Source organism: Ovis canadensis, chromosome 2 (assembly GCF_042477335.2).
Source record: "Ovis canadensis isolate MfBH-ARS-UI-01 breed Bighorn chromosome 2, ARS-UI_OviCan_v2, whole genome shotgun sequence".
Lineage (NCBI taxonomy): Eukaryota > Metazoa > Chordata > Mammalia > Artiodactyla > Bovidae > Ovis > Ovis canadensis.
Genome location: NC_091246.1, coordinates 69,146,943 through 69,173,684, shown reverse-complemented (window position 1 = coordinate 69,173,684; position 26,742 = coordinate 69,146,943). Strand labels below are relative to the sequence as shown.

Sequence of the window (26,742 nt, the reverse complement as noted above, 5' to 3'; positions counted from 1 at the left end):
TTATTCTGAAGCCATCAATGTTGTGAGCTGCTCTACTGAGAAACCAATATAACAAGGGATTCTAGGGGATCTCTTGCCAACAGCTAGTGAGGACTTAAGGCCCTTAGCTTAACAAACCAAGAGGAACTGAATACTGTTGTCAACTACAAACTGGCACTTGCCAAGATGGTTGCCAACGACTGAACAACAAGGGCATTCGCCATCTACCTCTGCGGAGGCTAAGCCCTGCGCTCCTGAAGCTGCTGACCTTCAACACCCGCTGAGGGAGTTCAGGGTGGAGTAAGGCACTCTGTGCTCCAGGCAATCTGGTGGGACAGGTCTTCAGACAGATGTTCTGGGAACAGATTTTATGATCCCAATCCTTGCATCTTCTCATATCTAGAAAAGCACTAAATCCCTTCATGGTGACATTAGACCCTAGCAACAAACTTTTTGTAAAATGAATGCTTAATGGTATTCACTCCCCCTTCACCGAAATCTTATCCATTGACTTCCCCAACTGCCGCTTTTAGATGGTGACTGCAGCCATAAAATTAACAGATGCTTACTCCTTGGAAGAAAAGTTATGACCAACCTAGATAGCATATTCAAAAGCAGAGACATTACTTTGCCGACTAAGGTCCATCTAGTCACGGCTATGGTTTTTCCTGTGGTCATGCATGGATGTGAGAGTTGGACTGTGAAGAAAGCTGAGTGCCGAAGAATTGATGCGTTTGAACTGTGGTGTTGGAGAAGACTCGAGGGTCCCTTGGACTGCAAGGAGATCCAACCAGTCCATTCTGAAGGAGATCAGCCCTGGGATTTCTTTGGAAGGAATGATGCTAAAGCTGAAGCTCCAGTACTTTGGCCACCTCATGTGAAGAGTTGGCTCACTGGAAAAGACTCTGATGCTGGGAGGGATTGGGGGCAGGAGGAGAAGGGGACGACCGAGGATGAGATGGCTGGATGGCATCATGGACTCGATGGATGTGAGTCTGAGTGAACTCCGGGAGATGGTGATGGACAGGGAGGCCTGGCGTGCTGCGATTCATGGGGTCGCAAAGAGTCGACATGACTGAGCGACTGACTGAACTGAGCCGCCACTTTGGAGCAGTCTCTCAGAGCTACCTGAGGTTCTGCCTCCCTGGCTGCAGTCCTCATTTTGCCCTGAATAGAACTTAACTCACAACTCTCAAGTTGTGCACCGTTTTTTTTAGTGGACACTGTCAACAATCTCATGAGTGAGCTCAGAAGTGAATTCTCCCCTTGCTGACCCCTGGGGTGATCCCAACCTTGACTAACATCTTGACCATGGCCTTCTGAGAGCCCTGAGTCAGAGGCACTCAGCTAAAACACATCTGGATAAAACACAGAGGCTATGAGATAACAACTGTCTGTTGTTTTATGCTGCAAAGTTTCAGCTAAGTAGCTAGAAGTAACTACTATGAGTATGTACATTTTTAAAAAGTATGTCAGGTATTCACTGATATTTAAACATGGGATTCCTTTTAAAATGCTTTACCTTGTAACATTTCTGTCTCTTAAGTGCGTCTCAGGGTTATTATTGCTTCTCGATGGGATATAATGTCAATGACTACCTTAAGAAAATAGTCTTAATAGTAAAGTAGCCTCCCTGGAGCCCATCCAATTACTAACTATAGAACCTTGAGCATTTAAAAATATATAAATAATTTTTCTTCAGCTCTCATTTTGATTCTGTCCACTGAATTAATGTATGTTTCTTAAAGAGGCTGTGACAGGTCAAATAAAAGTGAAGAAGAATGCTAAAAGGTACGTACCACAAATACCTTCCTTTTCCCTTGAAATATAAAAATTTTAATGAAAGATTCCCCCAAACAAAACAAACATTTCAACAATATTTGGCTTTGTGAGAGACTTAAAATTTAAGTTTAAAGATACCATTTTGATGCTAAATCTGGGTTACATTTTTAAAAAGGCCATGAGGCAGAACTGTCATGTGGAGAGCTAACATGAACCAACCTGCATGTTCTTTTGAGAGGAAGAGGGAGCACATTTTTTCCAGGCTTTGCAAATAGTTTCCTAAAACAAATCTGCCAACTGACAAAAATTCATACACATGTAAGAAAACTTTCAAGTTTTGCTGTTGCTGAAACTGAATTTTTTTCTGTTGGTTTGAGGCAGAATCTTTATTAGTTCCCTACTCATTAAAAAAAAGAAAGCCAATGAATAAATCAACACTATTGTTTAAAATGCCTGATTTTAATATTGGCAGATGTCTTGGTTCATGTTGAAGAAAATATTGGAATTGGAGGAAACAATTGTTCAGATGCCCCCAGTAACTTCTAGAAACATATCCCTGCTTTGGGTACTTAGTGAGGGAGAAGGCTTGTCTGGGTTTTGGAGGTGGGAGAACTTGCAAGGTCTCAGGTGACTGCAGGACAAAGCTGCACATGTGTCTTTCTATAGATCAACTCAGCTGTGAGCCATTCTGGTGTCTTTAGGAGGCTGGGGTTTGCCTCCAAGGAGAGGTAGTCATTCCTCCTCTTTGTCTCTCAGCACCAAGAATTGTGCCTGGCATGCGGTAGGGACTCAAAAATACTGGTTAGGTGATTGCATCATCTTTACTCATAGGGTGAGAAGTACTGCTTAGGTGGCAAGATTTTCAAAGGAGAGGTAGCCTGCTCTATGACAGAGGGTGAGGAAAGAGGAGGGGAAGAGTTCTTGCTCCCATGCTCATACCAGGGTGACAAGTCCACAAGGAGCTGTACCTGTTCCCAGACCATTTGGAGGGTTGAGTAACAGCTGTTGTTATGAACTTCACTTCTCCCTGACTTAGAAACAGAAACAGGCAGTGCTTTGTCTGCTGCTGGCTTAGGACACACAAGGGTTTCATGCTAGAGTCGGTTTGTTTTTTTTAAATTTATTTATTTTAATTGGAGGCTAATTACTTTACAATATTGTATTGGTTTCATTTCAACTAAACTTTGGGAGAAGACATTAGAGAGCATACCACAGAAGATGTATCCCGCTTGGGACTCTCGTGCCCAGAGCCCGAAATTAATCTAATGTTGTAAGTCACTCCTGCTTCAATTTAGAAAAGGATGTTCTAAAGTCCAGAAGGGAGAGGATATATATATATACATATGCCTTTTCATTTTGCATACAGTAGAAACTTTACAACAGTGTAAAGCAACTATACTCCAATAAAAATTAATTTTTAAAAAGCATCTTGTTGTTAAATAAATAAAAATAAAAAATGTATTTCCAGGAAAAGATGAGAAAGGGTCTTTGAGATGGTCTTATTATTAAATATATAATTATTAGCCTAGGCATGGAAATCTCTTAAAAATAATTAAAATGAGCCATTAAGTTGAGGAACTCAACTTCACTCAACTTTTATCTTCGCTAAACTGTAATATTTATATTTTCACATGGTTCTTAGTTTACATTTTACATGGTTCTTAGTTTACATTTTGAAGGCTGTCAAACGAAGAACATTAAAGAGGCGAGTTGGAATAGCAGTTTTGAAAGCTTTATAACCTTTCTGGATTTTAGTCCAGTGGAAAAATGAAATTCATTTTTTAATTATAAAAGGTACATGACATGTGATTGATAAGCCCTGGTTTTTAAAAAAATTACCTTCTTACACTGTCAAAACTCAGCTGTTTCCTACTCATTGTTCTATTTTACTTTGTGCTGTGGGACCAGCCTGAACTGCCCTCACCCAAAACCCCAGGGCATTCTGGCTTCTGCAGAGACAGGCCAAGGGCAGACTGTCTGAGACCTTAAAACCACAGGACATACATTACGTGAGAGATGGCCAAATACTTCATGGGAAGAGTGGCTCTATAAAGTAAACAGGAAAGTGAGAACAAAGAATTAAAAACTGAACAGTAGAGGATTCCTCCCTCCCCTAAATGGCAAAAGAAATAAGATGGAACAATTTCCCGAAGGATGGCTCATCAGAAGACAAGCCACTTCAAAGAGCTAATTTTAAAATAATAATTAAAAAAACTAACAGAAGTAGGGAAATCAAAGAAAGAAGGCCTTTTGAATTTTAGGAAGATGCTTCTAATCTAGGCTAACTCATCATCATCAAAAGCAGGCCCAGATTCATTGTCCTTTTATCACCCTTTCTCTGCTGCTTCTGCTCCTACCAACCTTACCTTCCCACCCCGTGTAAAAACAGGATGCTTCACGAACCTTCCTGCTGAAATCTATGTAAAGGATCACTGGGGGAAAAAGAAATGACATACATGCTACGTGAATGGACAGAGCAGGATTTTTTGTTAGGACAGTTGTTTACAGGCAGTAACACTAAAGCATGATGGACTCAAAGTGAATGAGTATAAACTATAGATTAACGGGGCTTCCCTGCTGGTTCAGTGGTTAAAAAAAATCCACCTGCCAAGGCAGGACACACACGTTCGATCCGTGATCTAGGAAGACTGCGCATGTCTCGCGGCAGTTAAGTCCGTGCGCCACAACCTCTGAGCCTGAACTCTAGAGTCTATGGGCTGCGACCACGGAAGCCTGGCCCTGGCGCCCGAGCTCTGTGATGAGAGAAGCCACCGCAATGAGAAGCACTGCAACTAGAGAGTGGCCCCCACTTGCTGCAACCAGAGAAAAGCCTGCTCAGCGCAGCAATGAAGACCAAACACAGCCATAAATAAATACATTATATAATAAAACAATAGGGAGACAGTTATGGAATCAATGACATCAGTATAAACACAACCTCCTTAACACTATTTCATTACTGATGATGGACCCACATTCTTTTATTTTTATATTTGAAGCAGGGAGGGGAGGATGTATAAGTATGTATAATGAACTACAACCCCCAAATGAGATTTGACTCTCTCTATACCACAGGGTATATTTCTGCAGCCTCCTATCCAGCACATCTTTCAACAAAGTGCCAGATTTCTAAGGTATGACTTATGATGAAAGAAGCTGACAGGGTAAGAGAAAATTCTTTGCAAAAAGTGCCAACAGTGATGTCGTGGGACACTGGAATCTTTTCCCAGTCTTTCTTGGCCCTACGCCACAAGGGCAAAAAACAAAATGCCTGTTTTCCTTTAATAAACCATGACTCCATCTGCTTTGGAATGGAAAAGATATCTAGGTGGGTCTCAATCTAGAAAGTAAGTAAATTCTGCCCTCAAGTGGCTAAATGTTGTACTGCAACGAGACCGTGGCAAAACCTGACATGGTTGCTAGGTAATCTTAGGTAATCAGTTCCCTCCGGGGGTGTTTTCATTCTTCTACAAAAGACGACTGAATTTTAGAGCAAAGCATCAGAAAAGTGCGGATTGTGCTCCTGACTTATTATTGAGGCCAATTTGCCAGAGAAAAGTGTGGGAATTTAATTTATCTGGATAATTTTGGCACCAGGAATTCACTTAATTCAAATGATTAGATTTTGCCTGGGCTATCACCACTACCTCTTTAAGAAAGTGTTTCTTTATAATAAGCTTCGTGTTCCACAAACAACTGCCTTCTAAGTCTAGAAAAAATCAAGGATTCAGTTTTGGGGCTGTCTTACAGCTAAAATGGGGTTAGACATTTCTTTAAAGGGTGAAGGGCTTCCCTGGTGGCTCAGACAACAAAGAATCTGCCTGCACTGTGATATACCAGGGTTCGATCCTTGGGCTGGGAAGATCCCGTGGAGAAGGGAATGTCAAACCACTCCAGTATTCTTGCCTGGAGAATTCCATGGACAGAGAAGCCGGGTGGGCTACAGTCCATGGGGTCGCAGAGTCTCACATAACTAAGTGATTAACACTTTCACTTCACTTTAAAGGGTGAAAAGTAGGAATTCATATAATAAATATATTTGCGCATGTGTGAAAGTTTATATGAGGTTCTTCACTGTAACATCATTTATAATAAAAGATCAACAGCAGCTTAGATCCTCGTTAGTCTGGGGTTAAATGAATTGTGACAGACCCATATGATGAGATTTAGTGCAGGCATAAAAAAAAGCGCAAGGTTATTCTCTATTCATATAGAAGTACTCTCCATAATACAGTGTTCAGTGAGAAATCAAAGTGTGAAAATTATGTTATACTTGCGTTCTGAGGAAAAATGCAGGGTTGTACTGGTTTGTACATACATAGCTTATTTCTGGAAGGATAAACAAGAAACTGATTTTTTAAATGGCTGTTTCCCAAAATAGGATTGAGCTGTGAACTGTACATAATTTTCACCTGTTTTGTTCACTAGTATTTCTCCAGTGTCTAAAAAGGGCCTGGAACATTGAAGGCATTCAATAATATTTGTGGAAAAAAATGAATAAAATCAAATATATATACATACATACACACAGAGAGATACACACACAAATAGACTATGGCCAAGGAGCGGAATTGTACAGCTGGAGGTCAAGCATGGTAGAGAGAATTTTCATTGTGCTTTCATGTACTTTTAAAATATTGAACTATTAGAATAGGTTACCTATTCCAAAGTAAAATTCAAACAACTGAAGAAACAAATAAGGATGGGGACTTATTATTTGGAATAGTTATTTAAGTAAGGCATTGTTTTGATGGTGATTTAGACAGGGTCAATCACGTCATAAAACTATGAATCACTGATTAGCAATAACCTTGGAATACTTACAGCATCTGAGGAGCATTACACCATAAAAAAAAATTGTCCTCACAGGGAGAGGTTTTCTGGGTGTTGCAAATTCCTTACAAATACTTGCTCTTTGCCAAAGCCATCTACCTGGGATCCAGGCTTATGGTTTCAAGGTCAGGAGGATTAGGTTGCAAGGAGCCCTCCCTCAGTTCCCAGTGACTTGATTCCCTGAGGGCCCCTGGACGGCTCCAAGGAGTAGAAGAATTCATTAACAGTGACCACGAAAGGGAGGGAGGAGAGGCTTTGATTCTCAAAGCGGGGTGTTACACCCTTAAGGCCTTCCCCAGACCTCCTGGATGGGAGCCTCCAGGTAGGGCTGGACACCTGCATTTCTATAAAGCTCTACAAACTAACTCTAAGGCACACTATCCTTCTGCCCCCACCCCCAAGACAGAAAAGATCCATTCCAGACAGAGACACAGGGCTCAGATTGGACAAAATGAAGCTCCCCTCAAGGATGCCATCCATTCTCCATTCCCTGACTCCTTCCTCAATACCTCACCCACAATTACTTCTCATTGCTTCCTTTCCTTAGAAATGCTATTCACTAAATTTTAACTCTAGTTCGTCATTCAAGACCAGTTTGCACATTTATCCTATGCCGTTCTATTTTGCCCCGTAGGATACGAGCCTGGGAGCATTCCTCAGAATGCCACTGTGATTCGGGAGGCACCTCCCTGTAAGACCAGAGAGCAGGCGAGCTTTGAGAATGCAGACTTGTAGTCCGAGAATACTCAGCTAAAAAGGAGGCGGCCTGAAAACAGCTAATTATCCATCAAAGAAATCATGTTCTAACGGATATGCTTGTTCTCAGCAAGCACAGTCCTCCACAGTGAGTCTGATAATTGGATAAAAAGACCTCAGAGGCTCTTGGGGGCTGGGATGAGAGATGAAAACACACTTTATGTGGATTTCTCTAAGATAATCACCAGTTACAGGGATGGCAAGGAACTTAACAAGCTCATTACAACCTCAGCGCCTGTGATCTCCCCACAAACCCCTGTAACAGCCAGAGGGTAAAACTCCCTTAAAGCCCTCGCGGGGCCTTGGCCTCAGCCCACAGGGTTTTCATCCTACCCCATCAGCAGGCAGCTGGCGTCTCCCGTTACCAGCTGCTGGGCCACATGGAAAATAAGTCAGGAGTTGGTTCAGACATGTTCTTGGCCTAACAACCAGTATTTTCTTAATCTTGGCATGGAGAAAAGAATGCCAAACTCAGAGTTGGATAATCTGTTTATCAACCTAATTTTTCCAGCTGTTCTGCTCTGCTTTCAGAATGACTGTCCTTTTTGTGATTTTTGAAAAAGCTCTGGTGAGGGTCTGCTTCGGGACAGGCTTGTCTGACCCACAGAGGCTGCCCATGGCACTGTGGAAGCCCCAGCCCCTAAGATGTTGGCCATTCCTGGAATGGGTACTTTTGGCTCTAGAAGTTCATCTCTTCCTCAGAGCAAGTGTTTGTTTTATCCGTGATCAACCCTCCTTGGTTCATGGGGATGCTTTCACAGCCGGGCCCAGTTCTTTTATAACTGGTCTGTCAATAGATTACTTCTCAAAACAATCTGCATAAGGGAGGGAGGGCAGGGCAGCAGCCACAGAGAATACAGCGTGAATGGTGCCCATAGTGGGCAACACTGTGACCCTGATTGAGGGTACCTGGAGGGGCAGGGCTGTTAAAAGAGGCACTTAAAGAGGTTGGAGGACAGGGAGACTGAGGGCAGGAAGGCAGCTCAGTCTATCCCAGATCAATTTTATTTGAGGCTACTCCTTTAAGAGAGGCAAAGAACTTCTGAGTTCTATTCATATGATATTAAGCAGAAACCCTAACCACCTGAGAATCCCGTAAAATCTGACTCTAGCCACAACTCACACTTAAGGCCAGACACCTGCCGTGCATCCATGTAATAGCTCCCTCCCACTCAAGGGAGCTCTGAAGTTCATGCAAAAGGAACACAAATTGGAAAGCTGAATCCTGGCTTTGCCACCTTGTCATTCCTTGCTTGGTCCAATACATATATTCTCCGCCAGTGTCAGGTAGACCAAATTTCTATGTGAAGCCGTATTTCAAATTTATGAGGTGAATCCACTATCAAACAAAGAATTATTCCCAAGTTGATCTGCTTGGTAAATTTTAATTTTCATTTATTTGATTTCCTTAAAGGGATACCAAAAACGACTAGAATTACAGACATGGAAGCAACAAGATCAACAGGAAGAGCTACCCTACCTACCATACTCTTAGATAACATCCAGAAAAACAGGATATTGCCATCCCTACTGAAATAATTTTGGAAATTCTTAAAGAGAGAAGAATACCAGACCACTTTACCTGTCTCCTAAGAAACCTGTATGCAGGTCAGGAAGCAACAGTTAGAACCTTACATGGAACCTTATACAGAACCTTACATTGAACAACTGACTGCTTCAAAATCAGGAAGGGAGTATGACAAGGCTGTATATTGTCACCTTGCTTATTTAACTTATATACCTCATGTAAAATGCCAGGTGGATGAAGCACAAGCTGGAATCAAGACTGCCAAGAGAAATGTCAACAACCTCATATATGCAGATGATACCATCCTAACGGCAGAAAGCGAGGAGGAACTAAAGAGCCTCTTGATGAAGGTGAAAGAGGAGAGCGAAAAAAATTGGCTTAAAACTCAACATTCAGAAAACTAAGATCATGGCATCCCGTCCCATCACTTCATGGCAAATAGAAGAGGAAAAACTGGAAGCAGTGACAGATTTTGTTTTCGTGGGCTCCAGAATTACAGTGGATGGTGACTGCAGCCGTGAAATTAAACAACGCTTGCTCCTTGGAAAAAAAGCTATGACAAACCTAGACATATTTAAAAGCAGAGACATCACTTTGCCGACAAAGGTCCATATAGTCAAAGCTATGGTTTTTCCAGTAGTCATGTATGGATGTGAGAGTTGGACTATAAAGAAGGCCAAGTTTCAAAGAATTGATGTTTTTGAATTATGGTGCTGGAGAAGGCTCTTGAGAGTCCCTTGGACAGCAAGATCAAACCAGTCAATCCTAAAGGAAATCAACCCTGAATATTCACTGAATGGACTGATGCTGAAGCTGAAGTTCCATTACTTTGGCCACCTGATGCAAAGAGCTGACTCACTGGAAAAGACCCTGATGCTGGGGAAGATGAAGGCAAAAGTAGAAGAGGCCGGCAGAGGATGAGATGGTTAGACAGCATCACCAACACAATGGATATGAATTTGAGCAAACTCAGGGAGATAGCAAAAGACAAGGAAGCCTGATGTGCTGCAGTCCACGGGGTCACAGAGTCAGACACGACTTAGCGACTGATTGACCACCACCTGCTACTGACATCATAAAGAGGTTTAGAGACCTTTGTCTGAAAGGAGACTTTGACTTAAAGAGGAGGGGACAGAAAAGTCATGAGGTTACAGTTTCAACAAAAATGAGAAGATGAGATCACCAAGGGTAAACTGAGTCAGCTTCCCCGTTTGACTTGGGTTCAGATCTGACTTGAGTCTCTCATTTCTGTTTTGCGAAATGGGAGTGGTGATAGAAGAATTATTCTAGGATGGGGTTACTGTCAAGACCAACCTAATCAAAACCACTACAAAGCATATGTAGACTAAAGACATACTAAAAATTTAACAACAGCATGAGAAATTCAGACAAGATGCTCTCTGAGTTCTTTAACATTTTCACATAGTAAGATTCTGAGCCAAGTTTACCATAAATTCTCCTTCCTTACACAAGATATAAAATATGGTGGTGTGGGAGCCAAAAGAAGACCAAAGCTAAAGAGAAGTATTGTGTTCTATCACTCCTGAACAGAGACCCTAGTTTTTAATGGGGCGGCTTTGGCATTTCCACAGTGCACAGAATAGCTAAAGAATATTCACTTTGCACTTGTGGGTCTGTTTCTCATGATGCCAAGCTGGGTGCATAGTAATCCGTTCAGACTTGTCCTCCTCGGCACTCCTACATTTCTGAATCAGTAGGTGCACTAATGCATTCTGAGTCCTGCTGTGATGTAATTAAGGATAATGTTTGCAGCAAGGAGTACAGAGAGTTGTAAATGTCTCCCATGGGTGATTAAATGCTGAGGGGAAGTTGAATAACTATAGAATTCATTTGGTGCAAGTTTATTCCTATGCCAGGAGCATTCTGTTTTCCAGTTATAGGATAGGTTTCTGAAAAGATACACTCAGCATCCATAAGCAGACATCCTCATCTCCCTCTAGGGAATGGAGACCAGAAACTACTACATCCCAGGAACGCTTATCTATCTAGGAGGGAGACTTGGGGATCAGAACTCTCTTACACTGCGGGCATGACTGCTGACACAGCTTTGTTTTTATTTTTATTTTTTACTTTACAATACTGTATTGGTTTTGCCATACATTGACATGAATCCACCACGGGTGTACATGAGTTCCCAATCCTGAACCCCCCTCCCACCTCCCTCCCCATATCATCTCTCTGGGTCATCCCAATGCACCAGCCCCAAGCATCTTGTATCGAACCTAGACTGGCGATTTGTTTCTTACATGATAGTATACGTGTTTCAATGCCATTCTCCCAAATCATCCCACTCTCTCCCTCTCCCACAGAGTCCAAAAGACTGTTCTATACATCTGTGTCTCTTTTGCTGTCTCACATACAGGGTCATCATTGCCATCTTTCTAAATTCCATATATATGTGTTAGTATACTGTATTGGTGTTTTTCTTTCTGGCTTATTTCACTCTGTATAATCGGCTCCAGTTTCATCCACCTCATTACAACTGATTCAAATGCATTATTTTTAATGGCTGAGTAATACTCCATTGTGTATATGTACCACAGCTTTCTTATCCACTCGTCTGCTGATGGACATCTAGGTTGTTTCCATGTCCTGGCTATTGTAAACAGTGCTGCGATGAACATTGGGGTACACGTGTCTCTTTCAATTCTGGTTTCCTCGATGTGTATGCCCAGCAGTGGGATTACTGGGTCATACGGCAGATCTATTTCCAGTTTTTTAAGGAATCTCCACACTGTTCCTGACACAGCTTTGGAAACAAGCGTGTAAATAAAACTGAAACTATATATTACTGTGCTCCAACAATTTCATGTCTAGGCACATTGCTTAGGGAAGTTTTCATATATGTGCACAGAGACACAAAGACAAAAATTCTCACTGCACAGTGTTTACAAGAGCCCAACACTGAAAAAAACATCAGTATGAAAATAGGAAATAGATAAAAATATGGCCACTTTACAAAAAGGAACACTCTATAGTAGTTTAAAAGAATGACAAAACAAAAATACACAAAACTATGAAATGTCATTTCTAGTGGAGAAAATGTACTTATTATGATATTCTTCTCATTAAAAAAATCTTCTCAAAATAAAAGTATATGAGCAGCAATACTTTTGGCAGATGGATGCTAACAAGCCCCCTCTGAGCCCCCATGTGAAGGACCTCCGAGAAACTGAAGCAACCTAACCTTTTGGACCTTTACTGCCTTAGCTCCATGCTATCCAATATGGTAGCCACAAGCCACATGTAGCTACTTGAATTTGAATTCAAATTAATTAAAGTTAAATAAAATGATAATTTTAGTTCCTACACTGCAGTGGGTACATTTCAAATGCTGAAATGGCCACGTGTGGCTAGTGGCTACCATATAGAACATGTCTATCATTCCTCTAAATTCTATTGACAGAGCAGATCTTGAGCTAAAAACCTGTCTTTCAGATAACCTGAACACTTTTAGTCATTGCCCTTTCCCCAATATGTCCTTCTGCCCATAGGAAAACCAAGGTAATGACTTAGGAGGATTTTTTTTGTTTCTGGAAGGAATGCTGCTGCTGCTGCTAAGTCGCTTCAGTCGTGTCCGACTCTGTGCGACCCCATAGATGGCAGCCCACCAGGCTCCCCCGTCCCTGGGATTCTCCAGGCAAGAACACTGGAGTGGGTTGCCATTTCCTTCTCCAATGCAGGAAAGTGAAAAGTGAAAGAGAAGTCGCTTAGTTGTGTCCGACTCTTCGCGACTTAATGGACTGCAGCCTACCAGGTATGTCCACTATAATTCTATATTTCAATTATAACTGAAGTAACATTTTCTTGTGGGAAAAAAAAAAACCTTTGATAAATCATCTTTAGAAAGTGATCCAGCCATTATCTATAATTTTGTAAGCATCATATTTCATTTCCCCAAAACTTAGAAAGTAGGAAAATAGATCAAAGAATGATGAAAGTATTACCAAACAAGACTCAAAATTTTAGTTCAATGGATTTCCAAGAGCCTTAATTTCTTACCTGTACACAGTATGTGGGACATATACTTCTCGGATTGGAAACTCCAGTATCTCTTTGTGTGGGCGTCCCCGGTTTTCAGGAAAGGGCCTCACTGGCAGCATTTCAGGAGTCAGACAGCAACTGATGGTCTCTGGAGCCAGAGCTATCTCCAGTCTGAGCAAGCCTAAATTTGGGAAGAAAATAGGCCTGTCTTAGTGAAGACGTCATATACAAAGGATCAAGAAAGACTGCTATACTGTATTTCTTTTATGAAAATCAAGGTAAGTTGTACAAGTATGAGAATTTTGGAATGCTCAGATAATTTCCTATAGTTTGAGAAAAAGCATGTCATGATGATTTTTGAGATTTGGTTTCTAAAACTTAAAAAAGTAAGAAATTGTAAAAATGAGTAAGAACATTAGAGGATCTTTAAAGTCCCTTCTAGAACTAGCACACCATAAGTGCATAATTCAGTAATTTCTCTTCATCACAAGCACTAAAAATTGGTGATTTTCACAGAGGGTTCCCTGGTACCCCCAGGGAGCTGCAGAAGTGCCTCAGGGGCTGTCAGGCTGAGAGTAAGGAGGGTACACCCTCACCTTCCACCAAAGCATCTCACCGTTTTCTTACGCTAAGAGTTCCATACAATATGATAAAAGAGGCTTCTCTGTTCACACAATTATCTGATTTTCTGAGTGAGCAATCAAATATAAAGCATGAGGTTTATTTACGGAAACAACCCTTTAATAAAATAGAAAGCATTAACAGATTTGCCCCCAGAACTAGACCTTAACTCCTAATGCAAAATCCTATATTTCCCTTGACAAAAAAAAACCTGCAGCATTACATGAATGAAGTGCCTAGTCCTAAATAGCTTTGGCATCAGAGAGGATAAAGACAGCCAGTCACACCTGGAATTGACTTGACTCTTCTCTGTAGGGATGAAGATCTTTTGTAGTCAGCTAAAAACTTGAATAAGTCTTCATCACTGAGGCGATCTCCCTCCTGCCAAGAGAGAAGTCAGGCTTAGTGTAGATGCATCACGGACTCCTGCAGTTGGGACCAAGTTCTCTAACGTGTCTTTCATAGATATGAGGCAACTCTGAAACCATTAGTCATCCTCTTGTCAAATATGATTTCTCTACCACTCCCAACTCACTCTGGCTCTTTGGTCCTCCTGGGGACCGGTCTTCTACTGCATTTCTGAGGACCACTGAGGATCTAGGCCAAAAGCTCCCCCCCCCATATAACTCAACCCACTGATACTTGTTCACTCCCTGGAACAAAACAGACGAAGTCTGTATCTTTCTTCAAAGATCTGAAGATGGAGAGAGCATCTTTCTATCTGTTTCCTCATGTTTTTCATATATCAAATATCCTCATATTTTTCACATTCGTTTTGGCTAAGAAAGCTAAGCATAAACACTACCCTCCATGTGCCTGCATGGGACAGGCATGCTGCCAAGGGAAATGTGTGAGCAAGTTCCGATCCTTACAGCAGCCCAGTTAGGAAGGTAGGTACGTAGGTGTGTCCTATTCCTAAGTACAGATGAGAAAACTCTTACTTAGTTATGTCAAGTACCTTGCCTCCCAAGGCAACACAATTGTGAATATTCCCCCAATAGAGATCCTTTCAGTTCCCTGTGAGCTCTATCATGAGGCATGGCATACAGAAACCTCAGTATTTCTTCTGCATTTCAGTTACCATAACCCCTTGTTTACACAACCCCTTGACATGTCCCATGAGAACTGCTTGAGCTTCGGAACATTTTCCAAAACAGAGTCAAACTAAGTATAAGTTAAGTTGTGTTTTGGGTACTAAGATACATATCACGTAAAATTTACCATTTTTGAGTGCAAACAATCTCCAGAATACTTGGAGTTTGCAAAACTGAAACTCTATCCCCATTAAACAACTCCCCATTTCCCCTTTCCTGTAGCCCCTCGTCACCTTCATTCTACTTTTTGTGATTACACTTTCTGTCTCTATGAATTTGACGACACTAGGAAGTTCTTCATTCTTTAAGTAGTCTCAAAAGTTTCTGAGCTACCAGAGAATATCATTTATAATGGCCATACTCAGTGAGGAAGTAGGCACGTGGAGAAAGCCTGCACTTGGAAAAGGGGTGAGATGGATAACTTCCAGGCCAAGAAACCCTGAACCAAAAGGGAAATGGGTATTTCAGTCAGACGGTTTTCATAGCCTAATAAATGAACTGACCATCACAGTTCAAATCGGATGGTCTGTATTAATGGGAACCAGTCTTTCTCTTAATTAAAAGAGCTAACATTCACTTCACACTTGCTATATCCCAGGCACTCTGGGAAGCACTTTACACCTCTCGTCCTCTCAACCCCCAACAGCCACAAGAAGCAAGTGCCATCAGCCCTGTCTTGCAGATAATTAGTGAGGATGACTAACTCGCCCTCCTAGTCACTATATATACTATTGCTTTGGGCTCCTGCCCTCATGCCATTATGGGGAGACCATTCCAGACACACTGTAACATGAAGAGATACCTGCTTGAAAAAGCTGTTAATGGTTAAAGTCCTGAAGTTGGATCCAACCCCATTTTCCTCCAAGGAGAAGGCTCTTTCAGAAAGTCTTCGAGATTGGGACAAAGTTCTCCGCTCACCCGCAGAGCCTTTCCCTTTAAGGAAAACACTTGTCATTCAAAAGTTTGCCTTCCTGTTTGAATACATAACAGTTAATAACTTTACCATATCTAAGGTGTGTTGACACTCACTGAATGACAACACTGAACAGGGCCATTCTTGCTTTGAGTAACGGTTTCCCTCCCCTTGTCCTGGTTCTCAGACCCTACCCACCCCCACCTCCTCTGTGCAGCCCCTAATCTTCCTCTGGTCATAGTGAGAGCCCAGGAGCTAAAGCAATGCCCTCCCAGGTGGAGATCAGGGTAGCTGCAGTCCAGAACTGCAGCCAGAACAGAATCTGGCTAAATAATGAGCTTTATTTAGTCAACAGTCTTTAGTTCTGTTTTATTAGTATATTTACATTCCATTGGGAGAGGTGTGTACTCCAATGCCCCTGAAGGCATGTGGGATTGTGACTCAAACACACCTCGTAAGCCTAGCATTCTGGATCTGAGCTTTCTTCTGCTCCCACAGTGTGGGCCTGGCCGCAGAACTGAGTTTCTGCCTAGGCCGACCTGCCCAACGGCAATTAGAATGGAGTCACACCCAAATGTGAACTCTCTAACGGTCTGCTTGAGTATTTTTTACCCACTTTGGAGATTGGGTGAAGATCTTGTTGCTTTTACACTCCAAAACTCAGGGGTTCTGTTGCGAATGGTCAAAGTGCCTAGAACTCTAATGGTCCAATCCTGTCTTTGCACATTCTCTTACCCTTAATTCTTGTCATGATGCTGAATTAGAGCTTCCTGCTACCACTGAGCCCCCTAAACATGCTGCTCAGGATAACACACGGCATCTCTGGTTGCTTCTTAAGAATCAGTCTCTGTAGTCAGGTTAATTTCTCCTCGCTTAGAAATGACTGAGGATTCAGTAAGCTCTGTGCCTTAACTATCTAGATGAAAGGTGTCCTTTTCTATGAAGAACTCTTTTGAATAAGGCTACCTGGGTCTACATAGAAAGTGGCATTAAAAAAAAACAAAACCTACATATATTGTGGTGTGAAGATCAGGATGGATGAAAATGGAGCTTGTTTTTGAAATAACCCAGGAGTTTGACTTGTACTTATGCATCAACAACTCCAGGAGAGCAGCAATACAATACCTTTTCCTCCACTCCTCTGCTAAAGGCAACATTTTGGAAGTGGCAGCACTAAGGGATGCATGAGAAATGTCCCAAGAAATGTGAGTGGAGACATAAATATTTGCTAGATACAAAGACATTTTAAAAAAACAGGAACTCTGCCATAGGTGAGGGGAGATATGCTTGAGAACTCTGTAACCCTTTTCAATAGTTCCAAACCCAAACTGTTGAGGAAGCTCATAATTCAGATGAAGGGTTAGGTAATGAAAGAGAAATGTGCTAAATGAATCAGAACAGTAACTAAATATTATTTTGGCATCCACTTTTTTCATTGCTCTTGGCAAAACAAACTTTAAGGAACTAAAATTTTACTGGAAAAACAGAGTTTTACTTTTAGAAGCCCTGGCTCTTTGTGTATTTAGGAGCCAACTAGAGTACCTTTGTTTAACACACTATAGACTATATTATTATATTTTCTTGTTATTTTCAAGGATTTGCTTTTAAGAAGTAAATTAACTTTTTAAAGCATCTAACTGTACAGAAAATTCCAACCAAAAATCTTACTATATTTCAACTCCACAAAGTTATGACAATTGTCTTGGGGATCACTGCCCAATTAAGCATTTGTATTCCGGTTCCAATCGTGTTTCATCCTATTCACCTGCTTCTCTCTCCCCACTCGCCCACCTTACTGCACCCCTACTCCCACCAATCAGCAGCTGACCTCAGGGCTGGTACACTGGGGAGCCCTTCCCTTCACACACAGTTAAAAAGCTTACCAACCGTGGACTCCACATCGGTTACCTCCCTGTCCAGGGTAGAGACATTGAAGAAACTTGCTAAGCTTATGGGAGCCCAAGCAAAGGGCATCCGGTATTTCCCCAAACGTTGGCAGAATGATTCCGCTTGAAGTTTCAGTTTTTCAATCTTTTCTTTACTCTAGCGGAAAATGGAAACAGACAGCAGAAACAGACAATAAGACACGAGCATCAGGTCAACTGCCTCTGCCATGGACCTGACAGCCATCTCCAAAATCCCCATTCTACTGATTAAAACGAGTGAATAGGCAGAAAAGTGACACAGCTGAGGCCAGAAGTGCAACCGATAAGGAAACACATAATAGAAAAGGGGGAATTTAGAGAAAGGTAAAGAAAGGCTGCATTAACTATTAAATACATCTTCAGCTAAACAAACAAAAAACTCCCCAAAGTCTTGGGCTTGTTATACCAGCTAATCAATAAGTACCTCTTTTCGGGGGTTAGCTACATTGGATTCATATAAGGGAATTAGGGGATGAAAAGTTCTGTACATCACCTCTCAAGCCCTTAAGAGAGCCTCGTTTTCCAAAGATGCCTTGGAAGATTCCAGAGACATCTATGAGGGTTTCTTACAACTTCCTTATTAGGTTGACAACACCTTTAAGGTATTCATTCTAGTTTCAGATTTAAAAAAAGTATCTTGAGTTCAATAAGTCTTAATTTGAATCTTACTTATGAGTCTGCAGTAGGATACTATTGAAAGTGAAAACAAAGTGAAATTGTTAGTCACTCAGTCATGACCAACTCTTTGCAATGCCATGAACTATAACCTGCCAGGCTCTTCTGTTCATGGGATTCTCCAGGCAAGAACACTGGAGTGAGCAGCCATTCCCTTTCCCAGGGGATCTTCCCGACCCAGGGATTGAATCTAGGTCTCCTACATTGCAGATGGATTCTTTACTGTCTGAGCAGGGATGCTGTCAGGCAAGAGATATTTCCCAAAAGGCCATGTTTTAAAAATTGTATCAGAAACTTTTGGAAATGGGTCCTGAGAAGAGATGTCCTTTTCATAGGCTCAGTACCTATGTTGTACTAATAAATTTCTGAGGTATGGCAGACTTGGATAATTTTTAAATACCAGAAAGGGCAATGGCCCATGCTGTAATGAGGCTGAGAGTTCTGGCAGTGTACAGTTTCGGGGTGTTTGTGGCCCTCTCAACCAGCCGAGTTGGAGCCACAGAACCAAAGCAACAGGAAGTGTCTTTGCCCTGGTCGAGTTCTGTTATTAGACATTGGTGTGTACATCATCACACGTTGACTTTGTTGAGTTTAATAATTTCTTTCTTTAAAAAGTTATCATCATTGATCATTTTCCCTTCCTTATTTTGTTTTAATATAATTGATTAGTGCTTCATATAGGGACACATTATGGACTAAACTCCATTAACTATTTTGTGGAAGACTTTTGAAAGATATCTGCTTATTCTAAAATGTTACCAATTAGCAAGTCAAAATAGCATACCTTTCCACCATCACTTTCTTTGATAACCATGTAGGGTTCTGCACAGTCTCCAATCTCTCCCTGCTGAAGGACTTTTTCAATCTACCAACAAAAATGATATTAAAACAAAGGACATGAATTAATCCATATAATAGAATCAATGCAACCATCAAAATAGTGCTTTATGACAGTATCTAATGACATCAAAAGATGTCCACAATATATGTTTTTTATTTTAAAAATTAGTATGAAGAGTATTATACAGTTTTATAAAAAACAAAATCATAAAAGCATATAAAAGGGATGAGAGTAGATACACAGCAAATGTTAACAGTAGTTATCTTTGTATGGTAGGATTATGTACTATATTTTCTTCCTATTGCTTATGTGTATCCTCTGTTTTTAAACAATAAACAAGTATTATGCCTACAATAAAAAATGCAATAAAAGTTATTTTATAATACAAACCCCACAAGACACATGTAGGAAGTGAATAGCTCGTTTTCTTTATTATTACTTACAATGTAAAAAAGAGATAGGACCTCTATAAAAGACAGGTTGGGGACTAAAACCTTCCACAAAATGAATAAATGAACAGAATAAATTATCTGTAATCACTTCCTTTGTATTTCCTATTATGGCTGTGTCTCTGGATTTAACAGACTTGGAGAGGAACTCGAAAGCAGGAGGACGGCGCAGCTTTTCACTTTGCTAACTGGCTGGTAACATGAATGGATGCTACTACCATCAAGCATTTTCTTTCAACTACCTTAAGATGGGGAGGGAGGTGGGAGGGGGGTTCAGGATGGGGAACACATGTACACCTGTGGCGGATTCATGTCAATGTATGGCAAAACCAATATTGTAAAGCAATTAGCCTCCAATTTAAATAAATAAATTTACATTAAAAAAAGAAAGAAAAAAAAGCAGAAATTTAAAATTGCCTAACTCTCTGCTCAAAAAAATTTAACTTAGACGTGGAAGTAAAAAACAAGTGGATTTAGTCCCATTTGTCTGTATCTTTAGTTGAGACAATCCTTGAAGAAGAAATTTAGGTCAATATATACTAAAAGCCACACATTCTTAACAGGCATTGCCAGTTAGGTACAAAGTATTTAAACCAGAAACACCCTGGTGATGGAGGGGTGTTTTGTGGAGTTTCAAAGGAAGTGGCATGGGGCCGGCTAGTGAACATCTGTATCAGGAAGACAGGAAGCGGGAAGTCTCTCTTCTCAAAGAAGAACATAAAATCCCCTTTCCATTGCCATAGCCTGAAGACAAGGCTGATCCTCCTGAGAGATGTGCCAGGCTGAGACTATGGACATTTAACATGAGGTAAAGACTGACCCGTGTTCCTATTAGTCAGTGATCATTCACCTATCATTCAAATAAATATTTGCTGAGTCCCTTCTATAGGGTAATTGTTAGGGAGACAAGGTGGTGAACGTGATAGACCTGAGCCCTATTCTCCTCAAGTTCATGGTCAGGAGCTTATCAAGAAAATTAGAAAGAAAGAAGAAATTTTTCCATGAGGTCAAGGAATTAAAATGTGGTCTTTAAAATGAACTGTGAACAGAGATAAAGAATCTTTTAACTAGGACACTGAAGCAAAAAATTGGAATGCTATGACTTCACATGTATAGTGTGGCAGAAGAGAGGGGTCTCCAGAATTTGGAAGCAGGAGAATTCACATTTGACCAGACCAGCAGACACTATTCCCTTGGGCAAGGCTAACTCCAGGTACTTTGTGAGTCAAAGCTGCATGCTGATGTGCCAGGTTACTATATGGTCCTTCATGATTGATGCGTAAAAGAGATGCAAGAGTCCACATAACCATGGCGGATCGGCTTTGGGGCATATCAAAATTGCCTGGGGATTTACTGGAGGTAAAGAGGCTACACTCAGGCCTATTTAGAGGGAAAGAAGCAACAGCTGTGGTTTACTGTAAAGAAAAACAAATCAGAAGAAAACCAGGGACTCTTACTGGACAGATTTAAATTTCTTAACTCTACCCAGACAATTTAGAGAATGCATATCATTGCCAAATGAATACATTTATGCATTGGAAAATTTTGGAATTCATTCAGTAAGTAATAGTAACTCACAGGTAACCACTGATACTTAGCTTACTACCTATCATGGGTTAGCCAAAATAAAGTCATCCACTGAGAAGTGGAGTTGGAAGTAAAATTTGGATCTATAGAACTAGTGTTGGCTTTTTGATTTCTCAGGCTGGAGAGAATTTACAAATTAACTCCAAGTTGAAAGGCTGCTAGAATGCACTTTAAGCTAATTTTCCTGTATATCTAAGTAATACTGCAATGAAAAGTATACATACTAAGTTTAATAACAACATATGTGTTTTTTTAGCAACAGAATTTTAATTGTACTTTCCAAAAACTTACACAAGCTCCCTTCAAACTATAATGACCTTCAGAATCTTTGCAAAATGGTATAAAGGGAACAAGAAGGGAAATACATCTGTCACTTAAGTGACTTCCATATCACCTGAACTTTTTGGAATCTGTATGCTACTCCCATGGGATCAAGGAGGAATCAATGAGTTTATGTACACAAAACAGTATGCTAACTAGAAAATGTCCCAAACCTAGAATGCTAGGTGTACATGAAATCAAAACATCTGAACTTTTTTTAATTTGAGGGTAAAGAGTCAATCAGACTAATTATTTGGCTCAAGGCAGGTAAAATACTCAATGTTTGCTATTAACTTCTAACCAGCCATTTTGGGGGCTTCCCTGGTGGCTCAGAGGTTAAAGCGTCTGCCTCCAATGCGGGAGTGTAGACAAAGTCTCTGGTTTTCTTACATTGGTAGAGTACAACCTAGAAAGAAAGGTCCTTCCACTCAGAACTGCCTACAATGGTGATAAAAAAAAGGAACAGTGAAGCTTGGAAACTAAAACCCACATCTCAAACTGTCAGAGCCTAGATATTTGCAGACATTTAACTCTGGGTCTTTAGAAAATCATGAACAACATTAGGAGACTCTATCCAAGATTTTCTCCACAGCAGCCTCCCAGAACTGGATAGCTGAGGGGGCTTTCCTTGTTAGGAGGAACGGTGCTCATCCATACCAGGCTTTATTCCATAGTCACATCTACTCGTTGAGGGAGGTGTTATTATCCCCACTTAACAGATGAGGAAACTAAGTCTCAGAAAGGTTAGGTAATTGCCCAAAGTCATATAGGTGCTAAGTTGCAAAGTCAGGACTGAAACCTAGGACTGTATAACTTCAAAACTTGGAGTCATTCTAGTATCCAACACAATTTGCTTGAAAAGGAAAAGGAGGACAGTTGAGAGAGAAACAAAGTGAATCTCACAGAGGACATGTAGTACTTTCTGACACCTCTTTCACCCTAAACAGGCACTGGGACTAATGCAACAATGAGAACATCAGAATGTGCAAATCAGACTGTATCGAACCACCTTGGCTACTAGGTAGATGTCCGAGGATGGGTAGGTGACCGAGAACACCGCAGATCTTGCCTGACTGGATGCGGCAACAGACGGCGTGTGAGCACGGAGAAATCCTTTAAACTGGTCAGAGTTCAGGTCACAGTGAAAATTTTCTGAGATCTGTAAATGAGCGGCAAAATGAAAAAATGAATTACAGTTGTTCTCATGGTCTAAACATGTTAAGGGCTTCCCTTGTAGCTCAGTCGGTAAAGAATCTGCCTGCAGTGCAGGATCAAACCCAGGTTTAATCCCTGGGTTGGGAAGATCCCCTGGAGAAGGAAATGGCAACCCACTCCAGTATCCTTACCTGGAAAATCTCACGGACACAGGAGCCTGGTGGGCTGCAGTCCATGGGGTCGCAAAGAGTTGGGCACGACTGAGCAACTAACACTTACAAACATGTTTAAAAAAAAAAAAGAGTGAAAAAGCCCCACCAAATTTCACAAGAGAAGTAAGTGTAATCATAGACATGGTTTATGATCAGTGCTTGCTAGAAAACCTGATACATATTTTGTCACAGTCTCTAGGTATTTTTGAGTCATTTGAGAGATGTTCTTTGAAACATTAAAATTTTTATTATCCCATCAATATCTCCTGAATACATTGATGTGCCAGGTATTGCACTGAGGAAAAACAGGGCATTACTTGGGCTCCCAATTAGCTTACAATCAAGAAGGAGGGAGAAGGCAAATATGTACTAACTACAGTGATCACACTCAGAGGAAAAAGCGTTGTGCAAGTTCCTGAGGGTGAGAGGTCATATCCAGTGGGGCAGATGGGGAATGCTTTCCAAGGGGGAGGTGAGTGAGATGGACAGACCCTGGAAGAAGATTCCACCAGGCAGAGCTGCAGGGTGACAGGTACCAGGGAGAGAGCACAGCACAGATGTCTCAGCAGCTGGAAAATCTGCAGTGACTTTAGTTAATACTGAGAAATCCAGCTTAACTCCGCCTAGGCTCTCGAGGGAAAGAAAGCAGATGAGAGCCATACTGAAGAAAGCCAGGTGTGGAAGGTGAAGAGTTTGTTTTCAATGTTTCAGGTAGTGAGGATCTGTTAAAGATTTTGAGCAAGAGTGTGACATGATGAGAGCTCCATGGATGGAGCGCTCGTGTTGGATGAGTAGTCCAGATAGCGCAGTGTTACTTAAGGACCCTTGCAGAGTTGGTTCTCCCTTTACCACCAACAGATTTACAGCCAAGAAGAGGCTCCCAGGCAGAGACTGCATTTACCAGCTCCCTTGCAGTTAGGAGTAAGCGTGTGTGTGTGTGTGTGTGTGTGTGTGTGTGTGTGGTGTGTGTGTGCATGCACTCACTTGTGTCTGACTCTTTGTGACCCCATGGACTGTAACCCATCAGGTTCCTCTGTCCATGAGATTTTCCAGGCAAGAATACTGGAGCAGGTTGTCATTTCCTACTCCAGGGGATCTTCTTGACCGAGGGATCAAACCCACATCTCTTGTATCTCCTGCACTAGCAGGTGGATTCTTTACCACTGCGCTACCTGGGAAGCCGGTAACTAGATTCTCTCCAATGAACTGTGAGCAGGAGCAATGATGGGTCAAACTTCCAGGCTCCAACTCTACCCACCTCCACCCTCTGCTATCTTTTCCCCTTTTCTGGGAGCTGCAGTGGCAGTGACAGGAATGATTTAGGAGAACACATACCAAAGATGCCAGCTTGGGGTCCTGAATGACTGAGCGGAGCAAACCCCTGTTGACCCTGCGCCCCTGCCCCTACCCTGGGCTGTTAGTTATTTCTTTGGCAGCTATGGGTCTTATTTGCAGTATGCTGGATCTTTGTTGCATCAAGCGAGATCTTCCCTCATGATGCAAAGGGGCGGGCTTGGTTGCTCTGGGACAAGTGAGACCTTAGTTCCCCAACCAGGAATCAAACCTGAGTCCCCTGTACTGCAAGGTGGATTCTTAACTACTGGAGCACTAGGAAAATCCCTGGATTGTTAAGAAACAAACAATAGAAAGTTCTCCTTCCTTAAGCCACAAGTTCTCCATATGTGGCCCCCTGACCAACAGCTTCAGCATCAGCTGGGGACCTGTTAGAAATGCAAGTTCTCAGGCCCCCCACCAGACTTACTGCATCAGAAACTCTGGCATTGGGCCCAGCAACTGTTTTAACAAGCTCTCCAAGGGATTCTGATGCCTGTGCCATTTTAAGAACTACAGTTTTAAACCACTGAATATGTGTGTGTGTTCGTGGTGGGGTCTCCTGTTTTAGCAGTTAACCTATCCTCACTAATACAAATCTTCATAATTATTAATATTTATTTAAAAAAATACACAACAAACTTCTTAAATACTGAGTGGTTATAGTATTTGAGCAAGGGGGCAGAAGTGTCTCCCCTGGTTTTGCTATTTCTGTCCTTTAGGAGTTACAAAATGACTAAACATTAAAACACTCATGGAAAAGTCTTTTCAATTAAAAGCATGTTATACTTGGTGAGGACTCTACCCAATGGCAAATTTAGACTTTTACTGCACAAGATGCCTTCCATTCACAATAAAATGCAAAAACTCCGAAACTCAGGAAACATTATATGCATTGAGCTTGTTACAGCCATGTTTAAATTGCTTTGTTTTATGGGTAACCCCACATGTCACTGTATCAGTTCTCTGTCTCAGCCAGGCTATCAACTTTTCCTTCAAGATTCTTCAAAGAACATAAATGACAAACATTCCCAGGTCATGTCTTTAAAAACTACAAAGGCAATAGAACTGGACATATCAAAGGTCATTTGCTTTCAAATGTAATGTGTTTTTACTACACAGAAATGATATTTAAAGAAATGAACCCAAAGATTCCATGAACAATATATGATGCCCTCAGGGCTGAGTTATTTTTGTTTACTTACCTTTTTCCTTTCTTTAACATCATAGAGGGCAATACTGGCAAACAGAGGCTCAATTTCTATCTCAAACCTGTCAGAGAAAGAGAGAAAAGTCTATATGGATTTAACTTTGATAATTTTGAAGTTTCTGAAAATGCCAAGATACATAACCTGGTTAAAAATGTAAGTAGTTTCCAGAAGTATTTGGGTAGCTCCGCGCATATGAGAATCATATGAGAATATTAATAGAGCAATATGAGAGGTTCATAGAAAATCCCTAATCATTTGAGATCATGAACGTGCTTGCTGGTGGCCCTGCAACAGAGAGCATGTGGACTAGATCCTCCAGCTGATCCCACATGGCACTTCTTACTGTTGTGGCTGCTGGGTTTTCAGAGGGTTGAGTCTGTCTTAGCTAAAGGGCTTGTTTACAGTTTACATTTTACTGCCAGAATAGGTAGCTCTTATTATTCAGTGGCTATGGCTTTCAGCTTGTACAAAAAGAAAAGTTCAGTTGCTTTTCTTTAGACTTCTAGTGGGACCCCCAGAAGGAAAGAAGGTTATGATGTGTATGAATGTCTGGTCCTTCCATTGCCAGGGGGGCTTCTGAACTGAGGTGGAGGGAGGGAAGTGAACACAGCTGATCAACACTGAGGTGTGAGGATCCAACGAGAGCTAGAAAGAGCAGCTCTCATACTGGCCCTAATGGCCAATTTCCCCCGAAATGGTGGGCTGAAGACAAGAGAAGGCAACCCCAAGCACAACCCTGCTTGCTATAGGATGTGCGTGGAACAGACAAGCACTTTCTAAATGTTTCAGGTAACATACCAGGCTTCCCTGGTGGCTCAGACGGTAAAGCGTCTGCCTGCAATGCAGGAAACCCGGGTTTGATCCCTGGGTCGGGAAGATCCCCTAGAGAAGGAAATGGCAACCCACTCCAGTACTCTTGCCTAGAAAATCCTATGGATGGAAGAGTCTGGTGGGCTACAGTCTATGGGGTCACAAAGAGTCAGATACGACTGAGCAACTTCACTAACAACCTATGACACTGCCAGCTAAGAGCCCTAGTAATCAGGCCCTGGACCACCACCACTGCAGAAGTCATGCAAATTAGGTCAAATTCTGTTTTCAACTGTACGTGAGAGAATGGATTTATCATAGCTTTGTCTAAAAAGAGAATTTTTCAAAGAATATGTGGACAGAGGTAACCAGACAAGAGTTGGTCAAAAGACACCTTTGGAAATGAGACAGTGGGCATGATGGAAGAGTCACAGACACTGAGTCAGAGAGACCTGGGCTCTGTTCCCTCTCCCAGTCTGGCTAATTCTGGAATCTTCATTGGGTTACTGACTTTCCCCAGTTCCACTTATTTGTAAAATGAGGAAAAGATACTTACTCTTTCCATTTCCTAGGATTGTTGTAAGGACTGTGAAAGACAGTATGTGTAAACGTACTTTATAAACAATGTCAAGGAACCATCGTTATTCACAGTAGCCAAAAGGTGGAAGCAAACTCAGGTGTCCATCAAAGACGAGTGAATTAATAGAATATGG

The 26,742-nt window shown here is 41.5% G+C and overlaps 1 protein-coding gene across 3 annotated transcripts in view; it reads right to left on the bottom strand.

Moving 5' to 3' along the window:
• DOCK8 (dedicator of cytokinesis 8) overlaps positions 1–26,742 on the bottom strand; it is a 239,502-nt gene that overhangs the window by 102,849 nt on the left and 109,911 nt on the right. For all 3 annotated transcript variants that reach the window (XM_069576387.1, XM_069576389.1, XM_069576388.1), the window contains 7 exons: positions 25,214–25,280; positions 22,319–22,468; positions 18,896–18,976; positions 17,395–17,554; positions 15,401–15,531; positions 13,792–13,885; positions 12,902–13,064 (listed from right to left, as the gene is read on the bottom strand). In XM_069576387.1, the coding sequence (XP_069432488.1) occupies positions 12,902–13,064; positions 13,792–13,885; positions 15,401–15,531; positions 17,395–17,554; positions 18,896–18,976; positions 22,319–22,468; positions 25,214–25,280 (846 nt within the window). The remainder of the gene's footprint in view (positions 1–12,901; positions 13,065–13,791; positions 13,886–15,400; positions 15,532–17,394; positions 17,555–18,895; positions 18,977–22,318; positions 22,469–25,213; positions 25,281–26,742) is intronic.